The sequence below is a fragment of the Cryptomeria japonica genome, chromosome 9 (assembly GCF_030272615.1).
Source record: "Cryptomeria japonica chromosome 9, Sugi_1.0, whole genome shotgun sequence".
Lineage (NCBI taxonomy): Eukaryota > Viridiplantae > Streptophyta > Pinopsida > Cupressales > Cupressaceae > Cryptomeria > Cryptomeria japonica.
The window spans coordinates 397,325,953-397,344,252 of NC_081413.1; the positions used below are offsets into that span (position 1 = coordinate 397,325,953).

The 18,300-nt window shown below is 37.9% G+C and overlaps 1 protein-coding gene across 1 annotated transcript; it reads right to left on the reverse strand.

The window, feature by feature from the left end:
- Positions 1–550: 550 nt before the first annotated feature.
- LOC131073080 (malate dehydrogenase, mitochondrial) lies at positions 551–8,078 on the reverse strand. Its single transcript, XM_058009442.2, has 7 exons — positions 7,612–8,078; positions 6,325–6,498; positions 4,422–4,590; positions 4,207–4,268; positions 3,901–4,028; positions 2,696–2,813; positions 551–1,174 (listed from the first exon to the last, which is right to left on the reverse strand). Exons 1-7 carry the CDS (start codon positions 7,849–7,851, stop codon positions 1,034–1,036), a joined length of 1,032 nt encoding a protein of 343 aa, XP_057865425.1. The 5' UTR covers positions 7,852–8,078; the 3' UTR covers positions 551–1,033.
- Between the last annotated feature and the right edge of the window lie 10,222 nt (positions 8,079–18,300).

Consider the following 18,300-nt stretch of genomic DNA (forward strand, 5'->3'; position numbering starts at 1 on the left):
ACACCGATGCAACGGAATATGAAAGCTTTGCATTGTTATTGTACACCTGTACAAAAACTTCCTTCGATGTACGTACCAAAAAAACACACTTGCTTCGACGTGGTTCATGTTTTGTCAAAATACAGAATGGATATTTGACACAACACAACAAAAGCACATCCAATATACAGCACAAAGATAATTCAGCCTCTAGAAATCAAAACAAAAGTCACCTACACTCTTCTCCCACATTTACACTATAACATGTTAATTGAAAATTCCTCTATTCTGACAGGCGACAGCTATAACCAGATTAATACTAATTCAGAAGTATATCAATTCTTGTATACTTAAAAATGTAACCAACTAAACATGCTTAGGGCTATCTCAAATTTCAGAATACATATTCTGTATCATTCAATGACCCAAGTTACTTCATATTTTGTAATCCATACATAAATATTTCATTGTGTTCTAATCTGAACCTTCAGAAAAGGACCACAGCTTCACCATTCATACAATATTTCCTATAACCAAAAAGATGTCAAAAAGAAAAATGTGAAAACGAACAGATGGAAAATACCCTTTATTCTGGACAATAAAAAACCTCTTCCAAAGAAATTTATTCAGGCACCAACGTGCCACTAGATGCTCATGGAATAGCCGTGCAACAGGATTATTTCTTCATAAGTTCATATAGATCTAAACGTTTTAGGGTTTAAAGACTCTTGCATACTTGAGCTAATTAATTAACCGGAGGCATGTAAATAAAAGAAAATCATGAAGATCGCTGGAAGCATCTCAGCTTCCTAGATGTAACAAAAAAGAAGCAGCCAGCACATTCTACAGCTCCTGGAATGGGTGTGCAACAAGATTATTTCTTCACATAGATCTAAATGTCAATAGGTTAAAGAACTCTTGCATCCTTTGAGCTAATTAATTAACCGGAGGCATGTAAATAAATGACAATAATGAAAATTTGTGGAAGGGTCTCAGGTTTCCCTAAATGTAGCAAAAAGAAGTTGTTGCCAGCACACTCCAAAGCTAGCCATCCTCAGTTCTCACTTGCAAATTTAATACCCTTTTCAATAGAAGCCTTCAGCTCTGGCTTTAAGCTCTCTAATCCCTGTTGCTCAAACTCTGACAGAGAACCCAAGCCCAAAACTTCTTCAAGGCCGTTTTTGCCCAACCTTACCTGCACAGGCAAACATCAGATTATTGCAAATGCTTATACATGTCAGCTTGGATGCTAAAAATTTGATTTCAGCCAAGACAAATAATTCAGCATTGAACATAGAAGACAGGCTATATGTCAGAGTAGCTAGAGTAAAAACAAACTGTTTCTATTATGATAAAGTAACACACAGCCACATAACCGGATTTTGATAATTTGTTGCCTACATGAGAAATTTTTTCAGCATTTATTTCACCTGTTAGAATGACCTCTGCTAAGCATATCAAGCTCATTCTTGGGCCATTTTACCTCCCTCCCAGGGCTTCCTTTCACACTTGTTATGATTGGATGTATGACCAAAGTAGAGCTAGAGTTAGTTTTAGACTTCATAAGTAATTCATTAATTTGGTGAGGCATTAATCTCACTTGAGACACCCTCATATTTAGAAATTAAGAAATTAGAAAAATAGAGAAAATAAAACATTAGAGTAAATGAGGAATGCAAGAGGTGATCATTGACTTTCTACAGATTGCAATCCTCTTGCATTGTAATATTTAAAAATGGGTAAATTGCCTTCAGACATCCACTGTCACATTTTTCTTCTTGATCAATATAACTCATCTCCCCAACCAGAGCTCTTTCAGTATTTCATTATGGTAAATTGCAAAAACATTTCCCATAAAGATTTGTTTTGTCTTCTTATTATCTAAAAGGTACTACGTATGACTAAAACCTTCACCCCAACAGCAACCTACATATAAAGGTACTTCTACCTATGAACACGATAAATGGAGAAGCTCCCCACCCCAACCAAGCAAAACCGCCTGGATGAACATAAAGAGGTGATACCTAGGTCTAAGGCTGGCATTTGAATTTCCACTTTCTCATCAAGATATATTTCAGGCAGAGTCTAAATTTTTTAAAAAGCTCTTGCAATTGAAGTGAACCCCTCTCACCAGGGAAATTCAAAAGGGTAATTTAGAATTTTAGACCCAACGGAGCATATCAATAACAATCAACTTCTCAAGCTTTACTTTAGAAAATCACAAATTTAATATTCCCAACAGAGAATACAAAGCTTCAGAGTTTTTCCAGCATATTTGCAAATCAGAATTTCTAAAATATTTGAATGTTACAATTACTGCAAAATTCAAACTACGGTGTGTAGAGTTTTTCCAGCATATTTGCAAATCAAAATTTCTAAAATATTTGAATGATACAATTACTGCAAAATCCAAACTACGGTGTGTATGTAAGCTTACAAACATCAGACCTTGATGGTTTCAAAATTATGCCATCATTAAGTATTACCCCACATAATTTGCACCAATAAATTGCTTTTTAAGAAAAAAAAGTTATTATTCAATAAAACTTGTTTCTAAATTCTACCTGAAATTAAGATTAATTAACATGTCCACAAAAGATTTTGCATCTAAAAATTTGAAATTCCTAAAAACAAAAAAAAAGTTCATAATTAGTCACACTTTACACCAAAGGAAAACATGCTTGTCTCTATATCCTCAAATAACAAGAGTACTAACCTTCGAGGCAAAGAAAGGCAATTCAGTAACAGTTGATTGCACATAAGAACACTCCACAACATTTGGTTCCCCATTAAGACCTTTCAGGCAAGCATTAGCAAATAGAGCTCCAGCATAACTGCAAAGCCAAGATACGACACCATTATCAGGATTCAATGCTACATCCATTTTTTTCCCTAAATTAATGGCAGATTGATACAGCTACAGGTAAGTTAACTGTTAAACTTCCATGAGAGTTTAACATGAGATGAATTACCTACTCATATTTGCCATTTAGATACTATTTTAAGGCATTACTACCTTTAGATGCATAATGCACTAACCCCACAAATTATCTCCAAAATAACTCTACTTTTAAAGTTGTGCTCAAAACATTTTTCATATATAGTTCGTAAAACTGTTTTCTTTCCTGCAACTCATCTCATCTCAATTTTCTACTGGCTCCATACAGCTCTGCTTATTGAATAAAAATATCCACATACACAAAAATTTGTTCTAACAGATGCTTCAAGCTAGAAAATCTACTTCATGGTTTATATTTGAGAGTTAAAAGCTAAAAAAATGATCTGAAATAAAGGCACAAAGTGAAGAAAAACATTCAGGCCTGAACTTTTGTGGGCCAAAAACAACTTAGTGCCAAGCTACTGCATGTGACTCCTAACATCAATTGCAACGGCCAGCAGCGTTTTCAATCTTGGTTGGCAGAAAGCATGCTCAAACCTTCAGAAAGTTTATGATGAGGAGATTAGGTCAGATACAGGCAGTAATACTCTGTTAATCACACAAGGCAAAACTGTTTGAATATCAATAAATACATCGAGACAAGAAAAACAATTTGAGAAGCAAATCTGAATAAAATTTGAACTAGTTATAGGTCAGATACAGGCAGTGACACTCTGTTAATCACACAAGGAAAAACTATTTGAATATCAAGAAATACATCGAGACAAGAAAAACAATTTGAGAAGCACAAACATATAGGGTACAAAGAGGATATGGACAGGCAGAGTTTTCTCCACACCATATTCCTGATGGGTAAGCAACTCACCCCACACTAATGCATTATCTTTATCCCTCTATAATCGAATGGCATATCAAGGAAAAATGTGCAGCGTACTGTAGTCAAGGTTAAGATTTCCAAGCAGGTAAAAAATTAAAAAATATGATAAATACTGCCTTTTATGAGACAAAAAATATGGACTTACGCCATAGACAATGTTGCTGAGCCTTTGCCTGCTTTTGCTTCAACAACTTCAGTTCCACCATCCTGAGTACGCTTTGTCAAGGCTTTAATATCCTCCTCACTCAAAGTGGAGTTAGCTTTAGGTGTTGCCTAAGCAAGACGAACAACAAAAGAAAAACATCAGTTCCCTTCAGGCGTTGGTTTGGTCTTCAGAATAATGTTCATATTGTTATTATCAGTAAATTGATAAGTCAACATCCAAGATCTAGAAACAACAGTGTAAGGAACATCAAAAAATGAACAATAAGGTTTCCTAAAGATCGTTTACCTGTGAAAAGAGAGGAAGAATTGTAATCCCAGCATGTCCACCGACAACAGGCACATCAACACCTACATTTCCAACAAAAAATGGATATCAAGCATTCAAATAAAAATTGAGAAATCGTGACAATGAAGAAAGTTTAAATAATATTTCTAGCATAGCCTCAAAAACATACTAGAATTATCTTTCCTCAACTGGCTAAAATTGAAAATCCAAGATACCTTCAACAGGAACTCCTGCCTTTCCAGCATAAAAAGTCTTTGCACGGACAACATCAAGAGTAGTCACACCAAAGAGTTTCTTTTCATCATAGGTCCCAGCCTTTTTAAAAACTTCGGAAGCAATTGGCACAGTAGAATTTACAGGATTGCTGATCATATTGACGAGTGCCTGCCATATAAACACAATGATGCCACATAAAATAACCAAAAGTTTGCGATAATTACATCATGTCAAAATAAAATAAATATCCACACAAAACACAAGTAGGTATGTAATTCCAGATTCCACCATTCAAAAGTCTGTAATAATCATCATAAATGTGCAAAAATGGCTTGCCAATAAGAAATTGTGTTCGAAGGGATGAAACAAATTAAAGTGTGTTCTTGGCTATAAAATGGTGTGCCTTTATATTGTACACATGCATTTCTTTATACATTTTTTCTAACATAACAATGGCATACTGGAACTGAATTTAGTATCCACGGTGAACTCTCTCTTCATGCACTCAATCCAGACTGCAAATTTCAAGCACTAATTCCAATCAACACAAATGTGCAACAATGACTCGCAAAAAGAATAAAGAAAATAGAATATCATTTCATATCCAAAAACACACTTTCAAGCATAGTTGAAAAACTCGGACTCGTGAAAGACTCGGCAAGGATTCGGCCAAAAAAAAACACCGTAGTTTTAAAAAAAACATAAAGAAATTAATGCATTTAGAGAACATAAAAGCCATAATTGAAACATTACACATGTCACATACTCATTGTTTCAAACTTTCAACTCTAAAATGTATAATACCAAGATTTCTTCAATGCTAATTATGCTTTTATATGGAGCCTAATCAGACTCAGAGGTTAAATTTTCCCTGCTTCCATCGGTGCAATTTCCCCCTATATTTTTTGACAGGGGTTTGGGGCAGTGCCCCCAAGTTGGGGTCAAGTGGCATCGCCCCTTGCGCGCTCCCTGTCGCGATACAGGGCGGGGTCGAGGGGCAGTGAGGCCAAAAATACTTTTATTATTTTATAAAGGCGTCAGGTGTTATTTTTCTTTTATTTTTTCACTACCTCAGTTATGCCAAATGAAGGCAAAAAAAATTTTTAAAAACTCAATTTTAAAGCTTGCATGACTTTTTTTTCTGGGTCGCGCGAGTCCATCTGAAAGACTCGCAAGTCCGTGCAAAAGACTCGTGAGTCTTTCAGATGGACTCGCGAGCGAGTCCTTGGCGAGTCGACTCGTGGCTCCCATGGACTCGTGAGTCCGTGGCGAGTCCACGAGTTTTAAAACTATGCTTTCAAGGACACAATCACTCAAGAAAATCCTACCAAAGACTACTAATGCCTCCAGAAAAACAATGCATTTATTTATCTTTGCAAATATAACACAATTATTGAAGAAAACTCTGAAGTTTTACCAAAGACTAGCAGAGCCTTCCAACAAAAAGTCATCAACTGCGTAGAAGTGTCATGAAAATATTCACACAGACAGTAACAAAAATTGATCTAGGATCAAATCAACTGCAGAGTAACTAACTTACCAAAATTTAATATGAACCTTAACCAACTGCAGAGTCACACTGTTTAAAAATTTATCCAATATATAAAATCATAATTGTCTCAAACATGTTGGCTAAAAATTGTGTTCCAAAAGTCATTCACTTCATAGAAATATGTCAATTAGCTTTGTTCATATGACATAAATATTTATAATTCGATATAGCACGTAACCAACAGCAGAGTGGCACCATTCAATCATTGCTCCAGTGGATTAAACTGCCATTTTAAAGAGTAACGCATTTGGTATATATTGGTTACTTATAATACTAGATAAGAGTCCAAACGAAAAGAATTTCAAATAAAACAAATCTTACAGAAATAACCAAAGATTGTTACAACTCACCCCTGGGCAATATTTTGCAATTGCAGTGCAAAGGTTTTTAACGATTCCTGCATTGATGTTAAAAAGATCATCACGGGTCATGCCAGGCTTCCGAGGTACACCAGCAGGAATTATCACAAGATCTGCATTTTCCAATGCTTTGCCAAGTTGCTCCTCACCCATATATCCTGCAACCTTCACCCATACCCATATTGTCATAAGCTACATGTGAAATACAAATCATTAATGCATCACTACACGGGAGACCACGACCACTGCCTTGCTAACAATTTCTTAAGTTCTCAATATTTACAGTCCAAACACATTGAGACTCAGAAGAAATTAGATCAAAAAGTTCAAGGCAGCATAAGTTTTTTATAAATGACCGCGCATAGTTGGAAACATCAGGCTGAACAATGTACTAGGAACTTGTATAATTGGTAATAAAAATTGTATATAGGTCAAAATACAATTGATTTTTCGCAAGGTTGTAAATTGGTGGTAAAACTAGTATTGTGACCACAACCTCGAGGTTCTCATTTTTCGCCCATACATGGCACTTCAAATTTATAATTTTTGGTTATCATTATGATTGAATGTGTTGAGGAATGTTATATCCCTTGGGGTATCCATCACCCACGTTGTTAGACTGTCCCATCAGTCAAAAGAGAAGAAACCAATCAACTGGAAATGTGGAATATAGAAAGCACCCTTTCAAATAAGGTTACAAGAGTAAATAAAATAAGGGTCTGGGAGTGATTCAATAAGGTTTCAGCTATATTTACAGTCACCAAATGTCCAGGAGACTAGAATGGAAAATTTATTTGGATCAGCATCTAGCCATGGAACTTGCTAAAGTGCTTGTGTATCACAAACTAAACGTGAAATACTGGCTAGCAGCCAGAGAATAAAATATCGAATCCAGTGGAACATAACCTTTCAGATCTATAGCGCACGGACCAAAACAGAGCCCGGCCACTCATTGCTTCAATCAATAAGATCCAGATTTGTGGTGTATCATGACAACAAATTTGTTGCAACTTCGCATCAACCAATTTATCGTTCCTAGATTGACGGTGTGAATAATATCGAATCAAAACAGCAAATGACAGAAATAAAATTCGATCCAATGGGAGATTGACCGAGGGCTGGCGGGTAAATAATTGATCAGTTGCCATGAAGCCATAAAAATCAAGGGTATCCATCCAAAAATAATGAAAACCCAAAAAGCATTCCCAGAATAAATAAATGTCAAATCAAACTCCCAGAGAAAAATCGAAAAAGGTAAAAAAATCAAATAAAACCCACCTCAGCTCGAGTATTGACATGGCTGACATCTGCAGCGACCCCAGGGGTTCCAGCAATATCATAAAGGGACAACTGGGACACATAGGGATTGAGTTTCATCAGCAGGGACAATGGCTGCCCTATGCCTCCTGCAGCACCTAGCACAACCACCTTACGTGGAGGTGTTGTTCCACTTGAATAATTCCTTGAAGATGCTCTTCTCAATGCAGTTCCCACAGCCCTCTGCATTGCAGACCTCATTTTTTTCGCAAAATAAATTCAAACAAAAGGAAAAAAACTAATCACACAGATGAAATAAATCACAACCCAGCTGAAACTGGTTAGAACCCAGATGAAATAAGTTATGATCAAAGGCACCCAATTGCTCCCAAAACACAGCTGAGATCAATCTGAATCTCTGATGTATAATCTGGAAAGGAGAACCAACATTTATTGTTGGGTTTATAGAATCAAAGCCGTGGCGACAAACCCTATTTATAAAAGTTGGTTTGACTATTATTATATTTTTTGTTTTTCCAGTTAAATGAATTATTTTAACTAATTTGAGTCGTGTATGGACATTTTATTCAGGTTATGGATCCTATGAGGGAGTTGCTTACAAAAATTAAGGTCTAAATAAAAAATAATAGTACCCGTTAATTACAAGTGTATAAAGCATTTGCACATCATAGTATTATAATAAATCAAAATAAATTATATACACCAATTAAAAAGAGCGATGGCTCTGTGTGCAAAAAGCAAAATTAAGTCATTTCCTCTTTGCGAACATCCCTTTCCACTGCGAGGTGTTTATCAAGGCTATGGAAATCGTTTTGCAATTCTGGCTAGTCATGCTAGGGCAGACGAACTGAGCAGGGTAAAATCTCGAACCATCAAGCAAGAAGCTTTCTTTGCAAAAACAAAATATTCACTAGTTGATTCGGCTAGGGCTCCCCTTCCTTCGCTCCAAGGTAGGGATCGAAATTGGCAACCGGTAAGGCGTGGAAATAACAAGGCAGAAGGGCAATCAAATCGTCTTATGCGAAATCCCAACCATGGATGGAAGGAAGGTTCTGTAAAACCTAACCGGACAAACAGGCCCTCGGCTTCTGCTCTCTTTACTAAAAAGTTCGTTGGCAAATTACCTAAAGCTAGTCCCAGCGGGATAATCATTGATATTGATTCCCAAACATTGGATATGTATCAAATGCATTGCAACGACAGAATGTTTTTTGCACGATGGAAAGGTTGGGGGATCCCGACTGAACAAATTGCTAACTGGGTGGTATCTTCTCTCAATAACCAGGTAAAAATTGATATCCTTCCTAATCAGTTCTTAGCTATTGAATGTGGTAATCAAAATTTAAGAAATTCATTGCTAAACAAGGGTTTATCAGAGTTCATGGGCTTAGGGTTTAACTGGTGGGGATGGCAAACCCTCTTTCATCCTTCTCAATTAAATTCATGCATGATCAATAGAGCTATATCACTCGAAAAAATTCCGGTAGATTTACGAAATAATGATTTTTTAAGAATTTTAGGGAACAAAATAGGTAAATTTGTAGAAGTTAAAAAATCAGCCTTAAGCTTCTTTAACCATCTTCTGATTGTTAACATGGATATGAACATTAAAACCATCGAACCAGTAACACTATGTTACGATAATCTATGTTTATCCCTTGAATTACCCTTCTACAATGGTCCTTTCGAAATTGAAAGACCAAGGAAGATTCCTTTTAAAAACGCTTTCCCTAAATCAATCTCCGAGTCGAGAATCACTCCAATTAGATTTGAGGATGGAGGGGGTTTCTCCATTGAGGGTTTTAATGATACTAGCACTAATCACCCTGCCACGGTTTTGTGTCATCAGAGATCCCCAGTTAAGACCCTATGTTCTCTGCCCCAACCACTGCCCTCTGTTATCCCCTCTATAGGTGACCCTTCTCTCGGGGATAGAAACTTGGAAGAGGGGGAAATTTGTGAGTGGCTCCCCCAGAAAGAACAGCTCGGTATGACAAATATGTTTCCATCATGCTCTCTTGCCCCACTAGAGAGAGAGAACTCCTCAAAAACTTCCCCTCTGCGGAATCTCATCATCCCATGGCTATCAGAAGAAAAGGATAATCCTCCCCAAGATCTAGAGAAGGCTTCTTGGCAGTATCAACAATTCTCCCCAGTCTCAAATCTGAAGACCCCTCTAGGGGAAGAGGCTTGCCCTTCTTCGCCATGGGTTGACCCTATTACAACTGTTGTATCTGAGAGTGATCGAGTGTCTAAGGAAGTGGACATCATTGCCAATTTTATATGGGAAGAAGTAGTAAACGACCTTATGGTTCAATTGGTTGATGGAATCTATGATGATGAGGAATTGGAAAGACAAAGGGATCTCCTCGTTAATAATCTAGTAAATATTACTAGAGTTAACTTAGAAATAGATGAACTCTTTATATCATCAGAGAACTTGGAAAATCAGCAACCTAACACCCTAGGCATTCTCTATTCTGTTAAAAGCAAAGACTCTCCGGATTGTGCTAAATTCAGTAAAAGAAGGGGCAGGAGATCCCTTGCTGAATTAAGATTGAAGGATGGAAAAGCTAGAGGTCAATCCAAAATATCTACTCTTTTTAATGTAGGGGAGGGGAAGTTCCTCCCCACAGAGCCATGAAAATCATAACGTGGAATGTTAGGGGATTGAATGCCCCTAACAAACAATGCATCTTAAAGCATTGTATCTCTAATTCTAAACTCGACTTAATGTTAATTCAAGAAACAAAAATGAATGCATCTGAGATTTCCCTCTTTGAGCAAAAACTAGGGGCTAGACAACTAAAACATTCCCCGGCCACAGGCGCCTCAGGGGGCTTAGATATCATTTGGGATTCTAGAACCCTTTCATTCACACCATTAGAGATTTAGCAGAATTGGATAGGAGGAGATGTAGTAAGCTACAAAAATAACCTTAGATTCAAACTAATTAACATATATGGCCCCATCCAGAATAAGGATAAGGTGAAGGTGTGGAAGGAACTTGAGTCCTTTCTTAAAAGCTTCCCGAACGACCTAAGTATCATTGGGGGAGATTTCAATGCCATCAATAAGGCATCAGATAAGAGAGGAGGAAGTAGCAAGCTTCCTCCTTCAACTGTAGATTTCAATCTCTGGATCAATAGGAATTCCCTACTAGAAATCCAGACGGCAGTGAATGCCTTTACCTGGAACAATGGAAGACCTGGTTTTTGTAATATAGCAGAGAAACTTGATAGGTTCTTTATCTATGGAGGGCTCTCAGAGCTAAATTACTCCCTGAAGGTAGAGCCTCTCCCTTTATCAGGATCAGACCATTTCCCACTCCAATTAAACTTATCATCCGACAATGCCCCTAAAAAATGCCCCTTCAAATTTGAGAATATGTGGTTTAGAGATGACAACTTTCTAAACTTACTTGAGAAATGGTGGAGTAGCTCCATTTTCTCAGGTTCGAAGATGTTTATTGTTGCTAGTAAGTTAAAGCTTGTAAAAAGGAAGCTCTTAGAGTGGAATAGGACCAATTTTGGTAACATCTTTGACAAAAAAACCCTAATAAAGAATGATCTCAATATGGTTAACACTAAGGTACTTGAGAAGGGGATGGATGAGCATCTTTTCCTTAAGGAAAAGGTCCTACTCTCAAAGTATGAAAAGATACTTTCTTACTAAGAGATCTTCTGGAAACAAAAATCCAGGGAGACTTGGTTGAATGATGGGGACCGGAACACCAAGTTCTTCCACAATAGCACCAAGCAAAGGAGAGGGGTCAACCGAATTTCTAAGATCATGAACAGCCAAGGATCCATTCTGTCTGAACCAGATAAGGTTGCGTCTGAGGCAGTTAAGTTCTATGAGAATATCTTAAACAATCTTAAAGGCTCCGACATTAAGGGCCAACTCGATATCATTAAGAATCTCCCGAAACTCATTACCAATGACCACAACCAAACCCTTTTAAAGAAATTCTCAGTGGAGGAGATTAAATCTGCCCTCTTCAAGATGAATCTAGATAAAGCTCCAGGCTCGGATGGCTTCCCCACTAGCTTTTTTCAAAAATGTTGGGGTTTTATGGGAACTGAAATCACGGAGGCCTTGGAGGGGGTAAGGAATTTGGGCAAGATTCTCAAAGAAGTCAAGAATACCTTCCTTGCCCTCATTCCAAAAAAAGAAAACCCGGAGAGCTTCAATGACCTCAGACCAATTACTCTCTGCAACACTCTGTATAAACTCTTAACTAAAACCTTAGCAGCTAGACTCCAAAATCTCCTCCCCTTAATTATTAGCGAGGAACAAACTGGCTTCGTAATGGAAAGATCAATCTATGATGGGGTGTTTATTGCCCAGGAAGCCATTCATTCGGTTCAACTTAACAAATCACCAAGCATGCTAATCAAATTGGACATAAGTAAAGCTTATGATAATGTTGATTGGCGCTTCCTCTGCAAATGCTTGGAGGCCTTTGGCTTTTCCAAAACCTGGATCAACCTTATCTTCGAATGCATATCCACCCCTAGATTCTCGATTCTGGTTAATGGCTCCCCGGAAGGTTTCTTTAGTAGTTCGAAGGGGCTCAGGCAGGGTGATCCTATGTCCCCCTTCCTTTTCATTATTATGGCTGAAGCCCTAGGCAGATCTATTTCGATGGCCAAAGAGAAGGGGAAGATCCAAGGTGCCTCCCCCCCTTCACCCACCAGCAATTTGTTGACAACACAATGCTTTTGGGGCAAGGTGACACGGGGGAGGCTCGTGCCTTTAAAGACATTCTCAATTCCTACATGAAGGCCTCGGGTCAAGAGGTTAATCTAGCTAAGTCTGCAGTCTTTTTGTTCAACATAGACCCCCTTTTAGGAAAAGAAATTTGCAATGTCCTAGAAATTAGTATAGGATCCCTTCCTTGCAAGTATCTAGGCATTCCCCTCGATAGAGGCAGGAGACCCTCTAATTTATGGGACAACTTAGTGGACAAGATCAAGTCTAGAATTAGCACTTGGAAAGGGAAATGGCTTTCTTTGGCTGGCAGGGCTACCTTGGTTAGATCGGTCTTATCAGCTATGCCCATTTTACAGCTTTCCCTCCAACGGTTGTCTTCTTCCAAACTTGTTGAGATCAATAAGCATCTCAGAACTTTCTTTTGGCAAGGAACTGATAGCAACCACAAAATCTCACTCATTTCTTGGGACAAGATATGTACACCCAAAGAGGATGGTGGTATTGACATAAAAAACCTACGAGATCAAGGTAGAGCTTTGGGAGCAAAGCTGGTCTGGAGATTATTCAGATTTCCTCACCTCAAATGGGCAAGATTACTTAACCTCAAGCACCTTAATGGAGATGATCCAACCCAAATCTTCAGAGAGCCCAACCCTCCCAAAGGTTTCTGCCTTTGGAATTTTATGCTTGATTGTAGGAAGATTATCTCTGATAGGCTAACCTGGAACCTGGGGTCTGGGGACAAAGCCCTCTTTTGGTTAGATTCTTGGGGAGGGTATAAAGCCATTGAAAACATCCATGACTTTGGGATTACCCGGGCCCTTCTTGAATCACATAGAGGCCCCCTGCTAAATAGTTATCTCTCCCCTTCAAAGGAAGGGGCTGGTTGGCAGTGGATCGAAAGGGATGATGAAGCCATCTCGGAGAGGGACAAGCATAAACTTTTGTCAATTCTTAATTCTAGTAACTTTGTCTTAAGTCATGATGAGGACAAGCTCGTATGGGAGGGTTCCTTAAAAGGAGAATACAATTCCAAGGATGGGTACTCTCACATATCCAAAGCAGTTTTAAGACCTAAGGTAGAACTTCCATTGAATCTTTGCTGGGATAGAAATTGTCTACCTAAGGCAGATATTTTTTCCTGGCTAGCAATCCAAAGCAAACTCCTCACTGCGGACAAATTTAAGCGTATGGGCTATGAGGGTCCTAGTAGATGTCCTTTATGCGAAGCAGAGGAGGATGACACCAATCATATACTCCTTAACTGTCCCTTTGCTCATCAATGTTGGATCTGGTTCACCAATAAACTTGAATGGTCCGCAGCCTTTCCCAATACCATCTTAGGGATGCTCATGGCTTGGCCTCTCCTTAGGCGTGGATGTCTCTTTGAAGGTTTATGGAGAGCTCTCCCATCATCCATAATGTGGGAACTCTAGAAAGAAAGAAATAGGCGCATCTTTAAGAATGAAAAACTAGATGCCCTAAGAATCATCAATAAGATAGAGTCAGCTGTCACTGAGCTTGTGAACAATAGACTCACCTCAGGTTCACTAAAAAATGCTTCTATATCTTATTGGGATGAAAGGATAAAAAAATGATGGAAGGGCTTGTCCTTTCCTCCCTTTGTAGGAGAAGGCCCTTCGGCCAGCCTCCGATCTAGAGCAACATGCAGATGGCAGCCCCCTGGTGAAGGGTGGCTAAAGTTAAACTTTGATGGGGCTGCCCGGGGCAACCCAGGGCAAGCTGGGATAGGATGTGTTGTTCATAACTGGGAAGGCAAGGAAATAGCATCCCTTGCCTCTCCGGCTGGCATCAACACAAACAACTGGGCAGAATTGATGGCCCTGGTGGAAGGCTTGCTTTTATGCAAGAAACTTGAAGCTAAATGCTTAGATATTGAGGGGGATTCGGCTATAGTTGTCAATGCTCTAAGAAAAGGAAGCATGCCCAATTGGAAACTTAATACCTTGCTATCAAAGGCTATAGACCTATGCAAAGGTCTTGATAGGTTTACAGTTAATCATATCTATAGGGAAGGTAATAAAAGGGTAGATGAGCTAGCCAACTTGGGGGCTGATGGCATCAAGCTCCTGTCTTTGCCAACCTAAGACAAGATCTATCTTCATAATTTCCTCACATCTTGCGTGTTTGGGTCTTAGTTACCTCGGTTTAGCTCCATACTCAAACCATCCCTTGAACCTTGCAGTTCAGATAATCATTAATCATATATATATATATATAGGCATATCTAGATAGTTTACATATCCATATTTAGATCTATAAGGAGATTCAGGGCGAACTCAAACTTTCTCTAATATATATATATGGATGTATGCATATATATAGTATATATATATATACATGTATAGATATATATGTGTGTATGCACACACACACACACACACACACACACACACACACACACACACACACACACACACACATATAATTATATGTATGTATGGATGGATGTATGCATGCATGAATGTATCTATCTACATACATCCACACATATATTTCTTCACACACACACACACACACACACACACACACATATAGTTATATATATATATATATATACATATTTATTAAGATATAGACTTATATATATAAACATATATTTTTCAAGCATATTTATGTTTAGATAGGTTCAGATCCCAACAAGTCTATCTTTAGATTTAGAGTCATCTCTAATTGCTCAAATCCTCCAAACCGCTTACTTTCAGAGCCATTGTTTAAATATTTAATTATTTATTTAATCCTCTAGGAATATCTCCTTTGACCTTACTCAGATAGGCTCTAAATCATATAGATACTTTGTGATTTAATTGGCATCATTTTCCTTTCTTACTAGGCTATACCTAAATGTAGCTTTATTGCCACGATGTCATGTCTAGATAAGCTTGAGGATTAGAAGAAGACTAATCCATACATTAAATAAGTATAGGTTTATATATATGATTTCATATCTCATCTAAGTATATGCGGCATGGATATAAAGCTAATATTATTAATGTAAAGAAGGCCTTCCTCTAAGACTTAAGCCTTTCTAGGTATCTGTCGCTATTTTTTCCATTGTCCGAACCCCTATAGTTGGAGAGCTTCAGTTGCCATATGAAACATTATTGTCGGACATCACACGTCAGCTTCCTTTCTTGATCAAGGCCTTTTGACGGCTCATTGCGAAGTTGAGTTTATGTCTCGACAGTGATGGGATAGTTGAGGTACCCTATGCTTGATGGTTGTAGGGTTAATATGAATGAGCTTACGCCTTGAAATTTACACTCCATGTTTGGTATTTACTCTTTAGTAGTTGTTCATTATGCAGCTTTAAGAGTGCAAGTCCTATTTTGGAATGCAAAGTTTCTTCCTGCTAAGCGACAATGAATACGACGCTCAAGCTTTTGGGGCTGAAACGTCAGATGGCCTTCGTCGGTGAGATTAAGGACGAAAGGCTGAGAGGTATTCTTGTCCAACAGAACCCTTTGATTTCTGGAGCGGTAATGAAATTTCTTGGGAGGGAGTTCATTATGAACGAGGACCAAACCACAGCAAACTCGGATATTGCTGCAATGTTTCTAGCCCTGGCAATGCATTTTGAGAGGGATAGGGACATGGTGGCGAAATTATGTAAGAAGGTCTTCATTAAAGACATTCTTGGTGAATTGGAACGGGTTATGGTTAATATAGATGAAGAACTTACAACTCCCAAACCATGGGACTATGATGTCCTTATCAGGAAAAATAACCTGGTCCCTCGCTCCCCTATTCTGGTAATTGAAGACCCGGTTGCTTTTGAAGCTCTGCACCTTGTTAAAAGTAGGAATTTCCTATTTCTCTCTTGGATTCTCCAAGTTAAGAAACCCCCACGAGAGAAGTGGTTGCAGAATTATCTAGAGGCGGAAAATATCACGATCGTCCCTGATCATATGCCTCTCCCTCGTTCCCCTATTGCCCTCTCAGCAGATGCACTAGAGGGCTCCGAGCTTTGTCCACCCCACAAGCTGAGCAAGAAAGGATGAAGGCCCCTGGAATGACATTCTTCAAGGACGAGGTCACGTTATCAGAAATAATCTTTTTGTTTTAAGTAGTTATAGAATACTTAGAGGCAATACGCTTAACAACCTTTTTATCCTTTTTGAAAAGGAATGCTGCATAGATGATCTCTCAAAACTTTTCCATTTAGACTTGAGATGGTTTTTTCCTCTTGTTGTTTTTTGATTTATGAAGACATGAAGCTATTTATCCATAAGAAATATATAGTAGGTGATTATATAAAGGTATAATATGGATCTTTCAATCTCTGTTTTTTCTGTAAGAAATCTACTTTCCTGAGTCTTTCTTATGTTTCTAGGTTAAAGGGGAGAAGTGTCAATTATGCTTTGAGGCTGCGTTTATAAGGTTTTTTGCTTTGATACATGTATTGGTAGTCTCAGTTTCCAGTAGTCATCCTACGGCCCTCATTAGCACAATCTCGTTCTATAGATATATACTCAGAAATTTAAAAAATACATACATATTTTCATACTTATATATATATATATATATATATATATATATATATATATATATATATATATATATATATATATATATGAAAAATACACATATATAGTCACACACACACACACACACACACACAGAGATATATATATATACTCTCGGTTACCTTGCAAGATTATTCATAAGCGTCAACCTATATAACTATATTTACATTAAGTGAGGAAAATTTCTTGTTCTTGCGTTCTCTAAATATGCAGTCTTCGATGCTTACTTCACTCCTCTCCCACATCGCATTTTTATATTCTTATCTTTAGTGTTAATAGGGTATCACTCCGGATAATAGATCAGGGTCACTTTTGTAGAAGATATTTTCTCCACTAAATGTTTGATTATACTGGTGTTTTAAAGTTGTTTACCAAATCTAGTAAAACAAGATTTTACTATAGTTAACAATGAATGAGGTAAAATAGCAGTGTGTATCAAATCTTTAAGACAAATGTATATGTAGTCATATTGTAGCATTCTATTCTGCATACCTAGTAAATTGTATATTTACTTCAGACATTAGCAAAGCACTTGAACGTATGCATTTACTGGTATTCACTCACACTGATGATATATATTTTAGAATGCGTATCTATTAGAGTATTTCTAGTGCCACTAGCCTGTCATATCTTAAGGCTGTGGTTTAAAGGGAGCTAACATGCAGGACTCGGGGTCTGAACAAAAATTTATATCCTGTAGGGTATAATCATACTCTGTCATCCTCTCTGCTAGAAATGACGGGGAAAGGGAAGAGAGACTGATTGAATCCCACTTACCTACTTTTGTTATTGTAGCCTGGGTCTCATCCTTCTCAAGGAGCACATCCAGGAGCATTAACAAGAGTCGGTAAGTTGGAGATCCCTTATCTGATGGAGTCTTGGTTAATCACTCAGTTTTAAGTCTTACATCTCTTATGTATATTCTGTGAGGATAGGTTTCACAGAATAATTTACTAAAGAATCTCTCTAGATGGACAATTAAAATTTCATTTATGATAAGGATTGATCGATACTAACATATCTGCCTAGTGTTTAAATTACTAACCATGTAGGCCAAAAAGGTATTTTTCGAGCAATTAAGGGATAGTATTTACAATCAAAGAACATCTTCAGAGCCATGCAGGTGGAAGTTAAGGGACAAATGATTTCTGAAATTCAAAACCTGAAATTTGTAAATTAGGGCTTATAAGGGAGGGGTAAAATAGAAACACCCCCTCCTAATCACCCTGGCCCGGGGTGGTGTTGTATTAAAATTTGGAATTTTTTGTATTAAGTCAGGACTAGCTGGACTATGGTCCCAGGCAAGGCCGGAGGTTTTCTCGCCTCCACTCTTTCCTACCGGCGCCCGCACGAGTGGAGTAATGTAAATTTCAAAATAATTAATAAAATTCTTGGCCTCGGCCTCTTACCGATCAAAAAAAAAAAA